This window comes from Spermophilus citellus (assembly GCF_964194105.1).
Source record: "Spermophilus citellus genome assembly, chromosome: 5".
NCBI lineage: Eukaryota > Metazoa > Chordata > Mammalia > Rodentia > Sciuridae > Spermophilus > Spermophilus citellus.
The window spans coordinates 167,256,147-167,273,250 of NC_138186.1; the positions used below are offsets into that span (position 1 = coordinate 167,256,147).

A 17,104-nucleotide genomic window follows, 5' to 3' on the forward strand; every position below is an offset into this window, starting at 1 on the left:
GTTCTCTGCGTTCACCTGCACACCAGGATGTATGTGCAGAGGAAACTGTCCCACCATTGACAGCAGCTGCCTGGCGGAGCCCTGCTACTTGGCTAACGTGTGTTGAGAGAGTGAGTCCTTGGTAGTACGGGGTCATCAGGAGGTTCGTGTATAATTTTTCTTGTTTTTATTAATCCAGGTCATCATCATGGAAACCATTTGCATGTAAAATGTATTAAGAAGCAAATGTTTTGGATCTAGGAACTTGCACAGCCATGGGTGATGGGATCTCAGATCCCAGCAGGAATTAGAATGACTAAACAGATGTTAAGTTAATTTTGCCCCAGAACAGGCAGAATCAACATGGACCCCAGGTGTGGGAAAGACCAGGCCTGTCCTCACATGCTCCACAGCTGGGCAGGGACAGTTCAGGAGATGCTAAGGAAGGGGAGTGAGTATGGAATAAGGTGAGGTACTGGGACCAAGGTCTTTGCCCATGTGGAAATATTTGGAGTTCAGCATCCAAGTGTGGTTCACTCTTTGGGCCAAATAATTACGAACTGTCCAGTTTCAACAGGGTAGTGCTTGCAAAGCTGTGATCTCCAGGTGGACATCAGTGAATAACTCCATTGTCCTAAGGCTGGCCAGGACTTCCTTGAAGTTCTATCATAAAACCCGGCCCAAACTGGCCTAAGATTAAATGTTTTCCCACATCTCTTTCCTGATTGCAATCAATTGGAAATGTTATGAAAATAATTCTGTTGTCAAGTCCCTCTTGCTCTTGCTCTCGGATACAAACCACCAAAGGAACAATAAACAAAGTGAAACTGAGCCCAAGACACAGAGGAGGGAAGGAGCCACCTGCGAAGTCTGCTAAGAAAGAAAGCTGAGGTTTGACCCAAAGATTTTAATTGTGTGAATCAAGTCACTGTTTTAACCTGTGGTGACTCGTCAGCAATCCTGACTTTCTCATTGGCTTTCTTGTTGGACTACTTCCTACATTTCTGTGGAGAGAGGCCACACCTGCTCTGAGTTACTCCGTGTTGCCTGGGACAGCAGTGTCCCGGCTGTGCACACCTCGGAGATGCTCCATTTCATAAAGAAGCAGTTTGCCCTGAGCTGCTCTGTTCTGAGCACAAGTGCCACCTTAGAATGACCGTACCTTGTTTGTACAAGCAAACAGCCGCCATCCGCCCAGCACCAACCGTAAGACATAAACTGAATCATTTATCTGTGCCAACTGGATTAAATCAGGAGCAGGCGGACACATGGGCATATACAGTCATGTCAGAAACACCAGACACAGGAGCTCATCAGTCATACCAGATGTAACCCCTCACCTAAGGCCACAAAAGGAGAGCACCCCAAGACTGTGCGCGGTGGCAACACTAGCCCCTGCGCCTGGTCGTTCACCAGGAGCCTTGCCCCGTAAGATTAACACAGTGAGAACCTGCGATTCTCTGTCCCCAGACCTCAGCTCGGCAGTTTTACCTGGTGTCAGCCCACTTTGAAACTGCCTGCCAAGACCCTACTTCATCTCTTATCTGGCCATCGTCAGGGACCCTCTGCATTCGTAGTGTGATCTGAGAGGCATGGATATTGGTAATGACGATGGGAATGAAATAAAAGACTAGTGATTGCCATGTCCCAACCACCTACCAAAACCGAGAGAACTCCGTGACTTAAAGCTAAAGAAACTGACGCGGCTCGTGAAGTTGTTGTTGTTCAATGAACTCTGAACTTGTGGAAGGACGAAGAGAGTCCGCCTGGTCTCTGTTAGTGGCACAATTGCCCAGGACAAACTCTCCTCTAGAACTTTTCATTGCATGTCTGTCTATGAGAATAATCGTTTTAGTGATATAAGCAACCAGGGGTTGGTGTCTCACACTCGTTCCATGGTCACAGAATCAGAAAATTCTGAAAGGGCAATTGCCCAGATTCAAGACGATTCTTTAATTGGATGTGAGAAGATTCTAGAAGGATTCCAGAAGGGTGTGTCAAAGTCAGAAAGGTGGTGGTGGAATTAGAACACAACTTTTAATAATCATATCAAATTCAGTCATTTTAAGAAGCTTTAAAAATACATGTTAACCCGGGAAAAGACCAAGGTTGCAGTTCTGCAGGCCCGTTTTCACGTTCTGGAGAATTTGTTTTTCCAGGTTTAAAATCTGATTATATAGCCAGCGGTACCGCCTGTAAGTCCCAGTGGCTCAGGAGGCTGGGGCAGGAGGATCACAACTTCAAAGCCAGCCTTAGCAACTTAGCAAGGCCAAATTAAAAAAAAAAAAAATTGAATGGCTGGAGATGTGGCTCAGTGGTTATGCCCTTGGATTTAATCCCTGGTACCAAAAACAAAACAACAACAACAAAAACCTGATCATACAGAAAATAATTTTGTAATAAACTCAAAAAACAGGGGTATGTAGTCAAAGAAACTTTTAAAAGTCCTTTTTAGGGGAAATATATATATATATATATATATATATATATATATATATATATATATATGAACTTTCTTGGAAAATTCATGATGTGTGATCACAACTGAGGTGCTAACTTGTGGCGCTAACCCACTTGAAGTCTCTAAAGGCTCAGGGAGGGAGGGCATTTCCCACCCAATGGGCCCCTTTTATCTAGGCCTTGAAGAGTGACTTTACTAGACAGAGAAGAGATTGAAAATTAAAATAAAAATAGAAAAGTTGTTCCAGACAGAGAGAGAGGGAAGTTCAGAAGTGAAACAAACGGAGTGTGGGTGAAAAGTGATGGGGCTCAGGATTTGGGAAATGGTCAGGGCATGATGGGCAGAGCTTGAAACAAACACCAAACCCCCAATTCTATCTGTAGCAGTGGGAGCCTCTGACTTGACTAAGTCTCAACCAAGGAGGGATAATCCCATTCCCAAGGCAAGACCCAAGGGGCGTCCCTCCCAGTACCACAGGCAGGAGCTGTAATTGCTGGATGGCAGGCGATTATGTTTTCCTACGTGCCTTATAAATACAGCTGGTGAAAGGCCCCCCACCTCTCTCCATTGGTGAAGCATTATTAAAAATAGTTCAGCAGGCCGGCTTTTGGAAGCAGGGCCCCTGAAGCTCGAACTTCAGGTGTTAGGAGTTAGGATGGTCTGGTGGGACAGGAAGCCAGAGAGGCCACTCCCTCTAGGACTCAAGGTGACCTCATTTCCCATGTGGAGAAAGACCCGTGTCGTGTGTGAGACTTAATTCTGCCTCTTTTCTCTCAGGTAGCTCCTCTTTTGTCCTTTTGTTGTTGTTTTGTGTTGTTTTGGTACCTGGGATTGAACCCAGGGTCGCTTCACCATGAGCCACGTCTCCAGCCCTTTTCGTGTTTTATTCTGAGGCACGGCCTCCCTAAGTGGCTTTGGGCCTCACCACGTTGCTGAGGCTGGCTTTGAACTGCAGTCCTTCTGCCTCAGCCTGGTGTGAGCTACCTGTCTGGCATCCTCGGCCTTTTTCCTGCAGCACTTCTTTGAAGGGGTGTTCCAGGTATCACTCACCTTTCTCCATCATTCAGTCTGCTGCCCACCGCCTCGGTCTGTCCGAGGAAGGACTCCCTTACAGGTGTCCTCACCACAGGTGGGAGGGGACACCACCAGGCTCTGCTCTTATCAAAACTTCCCGGAGCCTGTGGAGGGACCCTTCCCATCTGCATTTCCTGAGTCCTTATCTGTGGTTTGGAGTTTTTAGTATTGGTTGGGTCCTTTTATCTGGGAATTGTAGGAGAGAGGAGTCCATAAAACTGCTGTGACCCTTGGGAACTGGGAGTCAGTATTTATTTTTTGGCCGTATTTCCTAAATGCATGTAGTACTTCCTCAGCTCTTTGAATCTGGGCCCCCTCTGGATAAACACGGACATTTCACACTACCCACCTGTGACCCTGTGCCCTTCTGGGGGCCGACACAGTGGCCCTACATGTGTGTGCTCTGGAGGCCGGGTCCAGCTGTCATCCCCTGGGCCCTGTTTTGTCTTCTGACTCCTGCGTTATCTCTTCATGCCCTTCACCTGTTGTCCAGCCTTTCCTCCCTCCTCCCTCCTGCCTTCCTCTCCCTCCTCCCTTCCTCTCCCTCCTCCTTCTCTCCCTCCTTCCTTCCTCTCCCTCCTCCCTTCCTCTCCCTCCTCCCTCCTTCCTCTCTTCCTCCTCCTATCCTCTCCCTCCTCCCTTCCTCTCCCTCCTCCCTCCTCCCTCTCTCCCTCCTCCCATCCACTCCCTCCTCCCTTCCTCTCCCTCCTCCTTCTCTCCCTCCTTCCTTCCTTTCCCTCCTCCCTTCCTCTCCCTCCTCCCTCCTTCCTCCTCCCTCCTTCCTCCTTCCATCCTCTCCCTCCTCCCTTCCTCTCCCTTCCTCTCCCTCCTCCCTCCTTCCTCCTCCCATCCTCTCCCTCCTCCCTCCTCCCATCCTCTCCCTCCTCCCATCCTCTCCCTCCTCCCATCCTCTCCCTCCTCCCTCCTCCCTCTCTCCCTCCTCCCATCCTCTCCCTCCTCCCTCCTCCCTCTCTCCCTCCTCCCATCCTCTCCCTCCTCCCTTCCTCTCCCTCCTCCTTCTCTCCCTCCTTCCTTCCTTTCCCTCCTCCCTTCCTCTCCCTCCTACCTCCTTCCTCCTCCCTCTCTGCCTCCTCCCATCCTCTCCCTCCTCCCTCTCTCCCTCCTCCCATCCTCTCCCTCCTCCCATCCTCTCCCTCCTCCCTTCCTCTCCCTCCTCCCTCCTCCCTCTCTCCCTCCTCCCTTCCTGTCCCTCCTCCATCTCTCTCTCCTCCCTTCCTCTCCCTCCTCCCTTCCTCTCCCTCCTCCCTTCCTCTCCCTCATCCCTTCCTCTCCCTCCTCCCTTCTTCTCCCTCCTCCCTCCCTCCCTTCTCCCTTCCTCTCCCTCCTCCCTCTCTCCCTCCTTCCCTACTTCCTTCTTTCCTCTTCCTCCTTCTCCCTCCCTCCCTCCTCCCCCCTCCTCCCTCCTTCCTCCCTTCCTATCCTTTCTGTGAGCCCATAAGGGGCCAGGGAGAGGATAAGGGAAAGGTGTCTGGGGAGGAATGTGGCGGTGCTGTGGGGTGCTCGGGGCTTCACCCTCAACGGCCGTCCTCAGGTGCTCGGCTCTAGTTTTGCGGTATCTCTTTAAGTGAGATTATCTTTAACTCTTTTCCTTATTCTGGTAAAATCTTATGAAGACTGCCCACAACTCCCCATAGTTGAACAGATGGTGAAACCCAGCTGCAGGGTCACTGGGGCAGGAGCGCTCCCAGGCCGTCCAAGCCACAGAGTCACAAGGGGAAGCCAGGTCCCCGGCCCTGGGCAGCTGGCTGCACAGCCCTCTGGGGCCAAGGTCAGTGCTTTCTAGAGGGGCGGAGGTCGAAGAGGCCACCGGCACTGTACCCAAAGCAGTCTGCCCTTGTGTTGCTCTGGAGCTTCTCGTGGGCCTGAGTCTGTTGGGGAGAAGGGCATTCATGCCGAGCTCTTCCCAGCCGCAGACCCTGCTCCCAACGCTGGGGAGGAGCCAAAGCCTCTGCCCTGCTGCATGCGGCTGTGGCTTCTGCACCCTGCAGTGGGTGCAGCCTGCACCTCAGGGTAGGCGGGACAGCTGGCCTGTCAGGACACGGGCCTTTCAGTATGGAGGGGCTCTCACCCAGAGCTGCCAAGACCAGGGCGTGCAGCCAGGGAAACCCAAGAGACCATAAGTGGGCCCAAGGCAGCCTTCCTTCTGTTCAGGGCGGGTGGGTGGTCATGAAGGGTTTGATAGTGCGGGAGCACCCCCAGAAGGAAAGGGCTGGGCCTCAAGCCCTGAGCAGGCCAGGGCAAGCTCGTCTCCTGCTGGCCAGCATCTGTGCAGGGCAGCAGTGCCCCTTCCCTCTAGCCCGTGGAGTCCTCCCACTCAGAAGCCAGCCTCCTGGCTCTGCTGGCCCCAAGCAGGCGTGGTGCCTCTGGCAGAGCCCAGGAGAGAGACCCATGGTTGACAGAGTGGGGCTGACAGGCAGGACTGAGGGCCGACAGGCAGGTGCATTCTGTGTATGGGGACCAGCCCATCCCCGAATTCCAAGTAGTAACAGGAAGGGACAGCTCAATAATGCTTCATTGTGCCAAACTCTCAAAATATCTCAATCAGTGTGTGTGTGGGTTTCCTAGGGTGGCCCAGCAAGTTTCCAGACACTGGGTTCCTTAAAACAACAGAAACCTCTCACAATTCTGGAGGCAGAACCTGTGAGGGCTGCCCCCTCTCTGTAAGCTCCTGGGGACACTCTGCCTGGCCCCTCTGGGCCTCTCCAGCTGCTGGCAATCCGCAGCCTTCTTTGGCTTGTAGACACAGGACCCCAGTGTCTGCCCGAGTCCTCACGGGTCTTCTTCTAGTGTGTACCTGTTTTCTTATAAGGATAGCTGTCACCGTGTCAGGGCCCACCCTGACCCAGTGTGATCTCATCTTGACTAGTTACATCTGCAAAAGCTATTTGGGGGAATGCTATTTAACCCAGTAAAATATGCTACAATTAACTATCCTTGAGAAAGCATTTGAATAGTATCCTCTACGTAACAGTCACTTCATGAACTAGATTCTGATTTAATAGGTCTGGGGTGGGTTTCAGGCTTCCCTGAGTAATTCTGGGTTTCAGTTACCCCAAGTAATTCTGATGAATAGCCCGTGTCAAAAACCACTTCTTAAAACCATCAGTTATTTTTTAGCAACATCATTATATTACTGATCATATTGCAGTTGGTGACATTTATAGGACATTTAACAGAGCTCAGGCATTGAGCTAAATACTTGATATGTGTAATCTCAGTGACATCATCAATATAGTTCTTCTCACTTCACAGACAGGGACACAAAGAGTCAACGATATTAGGAACACAGAGCTGGGAACAGCAGAGCTAACCCTCCAGGTGGTCTGGGTCCACTCTTCTCCACCTCGAGAGTCCTGCACAGATTGAGATCCTTTCATCTTTAGACAATCCCATTTATTTAGAGAAATCATAAGTGTTTTAAAATGGGTTATTGCATGTCTTTACCACAGAGCTACAGCTGCCTGGGAAGAGGGGCTGGTGCATCCCACAAGTCCTCTACCTGGAGGACAGAAGTTGAGACCTCCCAAGGCATTGCTATTAAAATAGATTTAATATTTTCATTTCACAAGTTCAGACAAAAAGCCATGCATTTTAAAACACCTCTCCATCCCATGTCAAGCTTATTTGCATAACCACGCATTAAACTGTGGCTGCGAGGAGCTTTGGAGAATGTCTTCCAGGACCGCAAGCATCTACAGGAGACTTTGTCCCTCAGGGAGCCTCTAATTCGGAGCCAAGTCCATGCTGTTCTGGGTGATCACTGCCGGGTCTTTGGGTCTGCTCATCTCTGGGACCTGCTCTCATCCCCTGGATTCCTGCTCAGTCCTGGGTCTTTCCATGTGCAACCTTCCAGACTCTTCCTCTGTGCCCTTGCGCTCGACCCTCCCTCGGTCCTGAGCTCTCTTTGTGCCTTTGGGTTCCTGGGTGAGAAGCTTACTGTCCCAGCCCTGGACCTCCCCTCCCTTCTCACCAAGGTGGGGCGGGGGACTTCTCAGCCCAAAGCCCTGAACTGCACAGCCCCGAGTGCTGCGGCAGAGCTTCCCCTGGGCCCCACTCCTGCAGGATCTGTTTACCTCCCACCCTCAGTGGATCTTTTTGTTTTCATTTATTTCTATGTGGTGCTAAGGATCGAACCCAGGGCCTCACATTCTAGGCCAGCCCCCTTCCACCAGTCATTTCTCTCTCTACGTCCCTCTCACGTTTAAATATTCATTTAGATATAGTTTCCTACATCTGCTTCCCATGAATTCTCTTGGCTCCCACGCTACGTAAAAAGAGTGGAAACTGGGCAGGCATTGTGCTGGTATTTCTCCAGGCCTCATCTATGTAATGCGGATCGCACCAAATCAGACTTATCTAGAAATACCTGTGGTCAGTTTTTATACCCGCCACTTATCATGATGGTTCATACCTAAAAGAACAACATTAACTTGTTGATGTTAAATGAAGATGCCCAAAATATGCCATCCGAGCCTGTTAAAAATGTTTTTATCATGGCTAAAATTAAGAATGAGAAACTTTCCCCTCATGGAGACCCAACCCAAACGATTTTTTTAATGATGATGATAATTTTTAACCACCAAGCTCTGTCATGGTGCCTTACTATTGAATAAAGATGGAACATGCCCATGGAAGTCAACATTAACAGATTCAACCATTTTAAATATAGCCAGGAGCACAGCATACCTGACATCCAAACCCAAGCTGGTATTGATATTTTTAAACTCGGTGAAGAATTTAACGGCTGCTGATTTCAAGCTAAGACCTGATTAGGAACGGTTCCATTTATAACTTGTCTTAGTTCATTCTCTGTTGCTGTAACAAAATACACTTATAAGCTAGGCACTTATAAGGGAAATGGCTTTATTTAGCTCACAGTTTGGGGGCTGAAAGTCTAAGATGAGCAGCTCTGCCTGGTGTCTGGTGAAGGCCTCAGGGTGGGTGGCATCACGACGGTGGGGGTGTGTATGGAGGTGGCAAGTCAGGAACCCAGACTTCAGGGGTCAGCCTCACTCTCTTTATAGAACCCACTTTTGAGGGAGCTAACTGTGGTTGTAAGAGAACCACATTGGTTTCTTCCAAGGGTGTGCCCCAGTTACCCAGTCATCTGGCACGGGGCCTCACATCTTAAAGATTACACCACCTCTCAACACCATCACCCTAATCCCAAACCAAGCACATAAACCTTAGGGGAATAAACCACATTTCACCATAACACAGCTCCTCCTTGGACCATTGACGGAAACAAAGGCCCGTGGGTATTGTGACTTGACTTCAGAGACTTCCCCTTTCCCCCAAGCAACACACATAACGAACAGGTGCTATTTCTCATGGCTCAGAATTAAAGTCAAATACTGTGATCTTCTCTCATCTTCCAATCTCACAAGTAAAAGTCTGGTTCAGAGACTAAACAAGACCTTTATGGAAAACCCAGATGATGTCATCGGAGTTCATTCCTGGGCATGTGAGGAGCAGGCAAGGCAAGCACCTGAGTTTATAAGCCTTTTGTTCCCTTACCTTTGACCTTGGTGAACTGGATGTATTTGTTGCTTTAGTTTTAAGAATAATTTAGAAATCACAACTTTGACATATATCTAAGAATAGCTTGCCCCAGCTTTTATCATTAAAATCAAATTAACATAATGTCTATTTCAATTTAACTGGCAAGCTCTAAGAAAAGCCCTTAGTTGGAATCCCTTCAAAAGTACCTAATTTGGCTAGAGTTGCTTGTGCTTTCAGCAAAACCAGGCAATGTAATCCTCTTGGCCTTACACGAACAGCTGCTGGAGTCTTTTATCAGACTGACTTTCTGTTCATGCCAAGGAGAGCTATTCTCTTTGTGTAAGAGTGACTTTGAAGATTAATGAGTAACAGAATGGGTACACATGGATTTATGGACATTTGAATTTTTAAATGTTTTTGCATGTGTACCCTTTGGAAAAAAAAAATCAGAGATGCCTCACTTGTTCTACATCGATTGCCTTAAAAGAAAAATAAACTTCAGTGCCTCTGATTCAGACTTGAATTCTCAACAATCCATAATGACCGCCCATTGACAGGAGGCAGGTTTTAGGTCTCCCAGGAACAATAAGCCTGTAGCAGTTTATTTTTGGAAAAGGCCTTAGCTTAGGAAACCTATGGGCTTCGGTGCCTGCTCACCTCTCTTTAAATGTGATTACCACATCACAGGCCCCAACTGTTGCAATAGCAGGAATTGAGTTCAGAGATGATCTGTCCCCTAATCACACAAGCCAGAGTCAAAACCAAGCTCTTGAATCCTTGCTGCTTCTGTGCTCTCTGCATTGGAAACATAAGTGTGCATGTGAATTTGTGTGCATGTCTTTAAAAATGCATACTTTGTTTAAGTTCATTTATTTTATATTTTTGAAAATTGGCATGATCCCAGTCATTAAAAGGAAACCAGGCTAAGTATTACAAATGGAAAAAGATTTAATAAAAGGATCTACATCCGAGCTACTTTGGAAGGGCTGGAAAAGGAGAGGGAAAAGATCAGGAAAGACAGCTCTCCTGCGTGGTGGTCAGCCCTGTCCTGCTGGATGGCCAGTTTCAAAGCCCACCACACCTGTGTGGTCATCTCCCTTGACTGGCCACCAACTACCGTTCCTCTGCCAGGAATGGTGCTGGAGCCACCGCCATGTCCTGCAGGAGAATCCCCACTCCCTCCCGTCCTCTGAGCTGTCACGAGCCTACACCGAGCCCTGCAGCAAAGGAGTCTGGGAAACGTGTGTCCTCACCTCCAACCCTGATGCGGAAAGTGCCACCAGGCAGGCCACACCTGGTGGGATGCCTGTGACCTTACCCCAGTACTTGAGCCATTTTTACTTTTATGATCAATTCCTTTTATTTAAATATGAAGTATGAAAAATTCTGTCTGATTATTTCTTCATTAAAGAATATTTTGTGGGTGTAAAGAATTTATTTAGGGGGCATCTGAATGCTCACAACTCAAAAGTAGCAGACCAGATTCTTTATAAGGTTCACTCTTGCTAAGTCTTGCTACAGAAAAGCATTCCTGTGCCCCTGCACTAGTCACTTGGCCACTTGAAGTACTGCTGGGTGAAGCCAATTCTACTGCTTGGGTTTTTATACTTGGTGCTCATTGATATTTTGAAGGCAAAATGTCGCCTTTTCTCTGGTAATTTAATACTCGGCTTGCTTTCTGAGGTTTACTGTCTGTGTTTTCTAGGTACATTCTTCACATGCTTAACCCCAGTGGGAAATTATTTCAGATAAGTAATCATCTGCAAGCTCACTTAAAATAAAATTGTACCTTCATAAACCAAAACTGATAATAAAATCCTCTTAAACTGCCAGGATTAGATGGCTAGTAATATGCATCTGTGTAAAACTCTTCCATTTCAATTATCTTCTCAGCAATTCTGTGAGGTGGACCAGCTACCGTTACCCCCAACATTTTTCAGATCACGATGACAAGTCACCACTGGCTGTGGAACCAAGATAAGAAGTGGTGTCTTATTAACAAATAGGAGAGTTTGCTCATGAACTTACACTCAGAACTCCGGTCCCAGCCTTGCCTTCTCTCCATGCTGTGGTCTACAGCGGCGGTCTTCAGCGGGAACACACACTCCCACTGGCGACTTGCAGGGACGGTCGCGGCAGGGAAGGCCTGGGTGGTCCCAAGGCCTTCAGACCCCCACCGCACATGTGTCCTTCTTCCCCAAGGGGATCTGAGAACAGGAAGCACAGCCCTCTCCCTCTCACCAGGACACACTGACAGGGGTTGACAACCTCGGTCAGCAGGCCCTGGGACAATCCAAAACACTGTTTTGATATTAAGAAAGTGGTTAAGAAGTAAAGTAGCTAGTGACTGCATTAAAAAACTTTTTGTAATCTGGGTGGTTTCCATTTTTTTTTCTTTCAGTATAATTGTATGAAAACTGGCCACTAGAGAATAAAAAAACAATTTGGATGATAGATCAGGATGTGAATCTTGGCGCATGACTAGGAAGGTCAAAGAACTGAGTGACACTGGGCTGTCACCAGCCTACACAGAGCCCTGCCACAAAGGAGTCTGGGAAATGTGTGTCCTCATGTGCGTGTAAACATTCTTCATTCCCATGAGGGTCTTTCCACATACAAGTTTTCTTGGACCACAGATTATAAAAACGAAACACAGGAGAAGGACTGATGTTGAACCCCCGCTCATTCTAGGGATAAGACACGTTCATCCACAGAGTATAAGACCCGATGGGAGAAGCCACCCTTCCTGACTTTCTACCAAAAATGTACAAGTACATTTACAACAAAACTTTACTTTGTGTAATAATTATTTTTCAAAATCCACAACATCTTATGTTTTTCCAATTATGGTCTGAAAAAATTCTGATATTTTGAGACTTTTTAATAGCAGGAAATTTTTGAAACTCAAATTCTATATACATATAAAATTTATTGCACAAAGAAGCCTGATAATCAATAAAAATTTTTCTATATAAATGACACATTAAGATAATAGCATGTGGAAATAAAAATAATCATTCAAAGAGAAAAAAAGATCCATGTTGAATTTTAGACTGTCAACTAATTTCCGTTGGATGCTGGTGAGTAACCATTTAAGTACTATTGGATACACTAAAAAGAGGGCTATAACAACAATGTTATTTTAGAAATCAATATTTATAGTATACTAAAAATTATATCCTTGATAAGTTATATAAACAAAGAAATTACTGATATGTTGGTATAAAATATGCATGTGATTCATTTGCAAAATTTATTTAAGGAGTAGAGGAGCAAAAATGTTTAACAGGAGATAAGATGCTCCAAAGATTAACCTCCCTGATTGTCTCCATGAGTGTTTTCTTTGTTTTCCCAGTTTGACCTTGTCTGCGTCAATGCATGGATGTTGGACCTCACCCAAGCCATCTTAAACCTTGGTTTCCTGGCTGGGGCATTCACCTTAGGCTATGCAGCAGACAGGTAGGTGCCAAGGTGACAACCTTTTACAGCAATATCATGCAATACATGCATATGTGCTTGTGATTCATATCCTTGAGTGAAGGGGCAGGGGATAATTTAAGAGGCCCTACATTTACACATGGGGTGGGTCAGAGAGTGAATTTAAAAATCGAGATTGAACTCCCAGTTTCCAGCTCAGCATAGAAGGGGCTTAGAAGTTGTCACAAAGTCCTAACAAGTATAAGTTGGACAAATGGAAAATCAGCAGTCTTCATGGAGCTGTAAGAAAGTCGAAATCAGAGAGTAAACTTCAGCTCCCCGAGTTGGAGAGACAGAAATACTCGAATCTCCCTGAGCAGAAACCCGGGGGTGCCAGAGCTGTGGCAAGAAGGCTGACCTGAATTGAGGCTCGGGGTTTGAGACTTAACTCCAGGGGCCCCGTGATGGGTAGGGGACACACTTATGTGTGTCCTGGAGCTCTCCCAGGCCCTCAGGGTAAATATGAAGAGAAAAGCCCTCATGCTTCCACCTGGAAGGATGAGAGGAGGGGGAGGACCACACAGAAACATGCGGGAGCACTCTGCTCCCAACAGCCCACCCTCAGGGAAACTGGCCAACTAGAACCTCACCTGCGGGGGGGTTAGCAGAACCTAAAATGCCTGGGGAAGGAAAATGCCCAGCTCCAGTCGGTGCTAGCCTGCCATGCAGCAGGAGGAAGTCCCCCGTCCAGCCCACGCTGGCCATCCTATCCAAGTAAGGGGAGGAAGAGACAGGAGTGATGGTCAAAGTCCGGAGGCTCACTGAAAGACAGAGCCCTCGTGGGACTATGGACACCCCCTCCCTGTCACCGAGCTGCCATATCCCCACAGCCTATTTATAGCTGTTGCTTTTACTCAGTATATCCTGCCCGGCTATCAAGAAAAAATTAAAAGGCTTACTAAAAGCCAGAAAAAGCAAAACCAAACCAAAACAACAATAAAACCAGCTTGAAAACAGACAGCAAGCATCAGAACCAGGAGCAGACATGGTAAGGATGTTGGAATCATCAACTAGAAATGTAACACTACAGTCAACAAGCTCAGGACTCGAAAAGCAGACAGTTGGAAAACAGATGGGCAGTTTAATAGAGCTGGAACTTCTAAGAACCAAAAAGAAATGCAAGGGGTCAGACAGAAATAAAGAAGGACTTCATTGGACTTATTAGTTGATTGGCCTGGCTGAGCAAGGAATCTCCAAGAGACTACTTCCATAGAAGACACAAATCAGAAAAGCAAAGAGCAAAAAAGACTGAAATAAAACAGAGCCTGATATTCAATAACTGTGAGATAGCTACAGAAGTAAAGATGTATGCATGAGAATGCCAAAAGGAGAAGAGAAAGGGAACTAGAGAAATATTTGAAACCTTAATGACTAAGAATTTACCCAAATGTGTAGATACAGCACGCTCAGATAATACCAAGCAGTGATTGCCCCCACAATTGCTCACAGAGGTACATGGCCTTCAAACCACAGGGAATAAAGATATGGAAAAAAATCCTGAAGAAAGTCAGAGGAGAAGAACACCTTACTATAGAGGAGGAGCAAAGACAAAACTTACATTCAACTTCCTGTGTTGTCAGCTTTCTGTCACTGTGACAAAACACATGAGATAAAACAACTTAAAATGAGGAAAGGTTTATTTTGGCTAACGGTTTCAGAGGTTTCAGTCTATGGTCACTTGACCCTATTTGCTTTGGGGCCTAAGGCAAGTCATACATCATAGAGTAAAGTCCATGAGAGAGGAAACTACTCACCTTACGGTGGCCAAAAAGCAAAAATAGGAAGGAAAGAATGAGCTAGGGTCTCAACATGCCCTTCAAGGACACACCCCAATGATATGACTTCTTTCCACTAGGCTCCACCTCCCTCCCAAGGGTTCCACCACCTCTCAGTAGCACCACCAGCGGGGGACCAAGTCAGTCTTCAGCACATCAGCCTGTGGGGGTACCTAGGATCAACCCATAACACTTCTTAGAAACTGCAAGCATGAAGAGATTGCAGTGAAATATTTAAAATGTTGGGAGAAAAAAGTTTTCAACCCTAGAATTCTGTACTCTGCAAAAAACTATCCTTTAAAAGTGAACAAGAAATACTTTCTTAGACAAATGAAAATTGAAAGAATTTGTTGCTAGTAGACGTTCCTTGTGAGAAATGTTAAAAGTTCTTTAAAGTGAAAGAAAAATGATACAGGTCAGAAACTCAGGGCTACAAAAAGAAAGGAAGAGTATTGTAGAAGCAATAAGTGAAGGTAAATAAATTTTTATTCTCAATTGATCTAATAAAAAACAATTTATTCAAAACAATAACAATACAATTGATCATGTGCTTATATATTTATCATATGTTATACATATGTATATGCTTTACTTATGTTTATTTATATGTAAAGTAAGTGACATCAATTATACAGGGGAAAGGAGAGAGGAATAAGAATTATTTTGTTATTATGAGGTATTTGCTTTAGCAATGAAATGGTATAGTGTGGCTTGAAAGTAGATTTGGATTCATTGTAAGTGTATATTGAAAACTTAACCCTAACCCTTGCCCTAAAAATGTTTAAAAAATAAATATAATTGATATACTAAGAAAGAAGAGAAAATGGAATAGTATAAAGTGCTCAACTAAAACTAAAAAGGCAGAAAACTTACAGAAAACAAAAATAGGAACAAAAAAATAGGAACAAATCTGGTAGATATCAATCCAACTATATCCACAATTACTCGAAATGATCTAAAGCCATCAATTAAAAGTTAGAGATTTTCAAAGAGGATCAAAAAGCAATACCTGGCTGGGCATGGTGGTGTATGCCTGTAATTCCAGAGACTTGGGAGGCTAAGGCAGGAGGATTATGAGTTCAAAGCCAGCCTCAGCAACTTAGTGAGGCCCTAAGCAACTCAGCAAGACCCTGTCTCTAATAAAATATTTTAAAAAGGGTTGGGGGCAGCTGGGGCTGAAGCTCAGTGGTAGAGTGATTGCCTCCCACATGTAAGGCAGTGGGTTTGATCTTCAGCACCACATAAAAATAAATGAATAAATAAAGATACTGTGTCCATCTACAACTAAAAAAATATTTTTAAAAAGGGTTGGGGATGTGGCTCAGTGGTTAAGCACCCCTGGGTTCAATCCCTGGTACCCAAAACAAACAAACAAAACAATACCTGACTCTATATTGTCACAAGAAACCAACTTTAAAGTCACATATAGATGAAAAGTAAATGGATGCAGAAAGATAAACCATACTAACCCTAACAAGGGGACAGTGGGAATTGCTATGGTAAAATCAGACAGCAAACTTCAGAACAAGGAAAGTTATCAGATAGAAAGAGGGGCCTTTCATAACCATAAAAGGGTCAATTCTCCAAAAGCACAGCAATCCTGACACATATATGCCCAGCAACAGAGCATCAAAACAGAGGGGGCAAAACCTGATAGACTTTAATGCCCTTTATCAAAAAATGTAAAGTCCAACCATCAGAAAATCACTAGGATGTATCAGAACTCCACGGTACCATCAATCAAGTGAATGTAATTGACGTCTATAGAGTACTTCATCCAACAAAAGCAAAGCACACATTTTTCTCAAACTTACATGAAGTATTCACCAAGATAGATCCTATTCTGGGCCATGAGAACCACTTTAACAAATTTAAAGGAATAGATATCATATTATGTCTGCTTTCAGATCACAGTGGAATTAAGCTAGAAATCAGTAACAGAAGGTTGTGAAACCCCAGAATACTTGGAGAGTCAACATCATACTTCTAACTACAAATGAGTCAAAGAAAAAACATCAAGACAAAGTTTAAAAGTATCTTGAACAAAATGAAAATGAAACACAACTTATCAAATTTTGCAGATTCTGAAAAAGCAATGCTTAGAAGGAAATTTATAGCATTGGTACATCTACTAGAACAGAAGATGTAACTAAAATAAATAACCTAAGCTTCTGTCAGGAAACTTGAAAAAGAAGAGCAAATTAAATCTGAAGAAAATAGAGGAGAAAGGAAATAATACAGATTAGAAGTCAAAGAAATAAATTAATGTAATCCATTACATCAAAAGGCTAAAGAAAAAAATGCACAATCATATTAATGCAAAACAAGGTATTTGACAGAAACCATCTCTCATTCATCATAAAAAAAATCTCAGTAAATTAGAAATAAAGGGGTACTTCCTCAATTCTATGATTTCTACCAAAACCCCTCATAGCTAACACTATAGTTAATGATGAGAAACTAGATGCTTTTCCTATTAAAATCAGGAACAAAGTCAGGATGTGCTTTCTCACCACTCCTCTTCTTCCTAGCTAATGTAATAAAGCAGGAAAAACAAATGAAAGATATACTGATTCAGAAGGAACAGATAAAATTGTCTTTGTTTATAAATGACACGATTGTCTATATGGAAAATCCTAAAGAATTAAAATAATTAACAACAACAATAAAACTCCTAAAACTAACAAATGATTATTGCAATGTTGCATGATATAAGGTTAATACACAAAAGCCAATTGCTTTGTGATCTATCAAGTATGAACAAGTGAAATTTGAGTTTAAAAACAAAATACTGTTTACATTATTCCACAAAATG

At 44.9% G+C, this 17,104-nt stretch overlaps 1 protein-coding gene across 1 annotated transcript in view; it reads left to right on the forward strand.

Moving 5' to 3' along the window:
* SLC22A3 (solute carrier family 22 member 3) overlaps positions 1 to 17,104 on the forward strand; it is an 88,701-nt gene that overhangs the window by 25,997 nt on the left and 45,600 nt on the right. Inside the window, exon 2 of the mRNA XM_081295317.1 lies at positions 12,393 to 12,496. Within this exon, the coding sequence (XP_081151443.1) occupies positions 12,393 to 12,496 (104 nt within the window). The remainder of the gene's footprint in view (positions 1 to 12,392; positions 12,497 to 17,104) is intronic.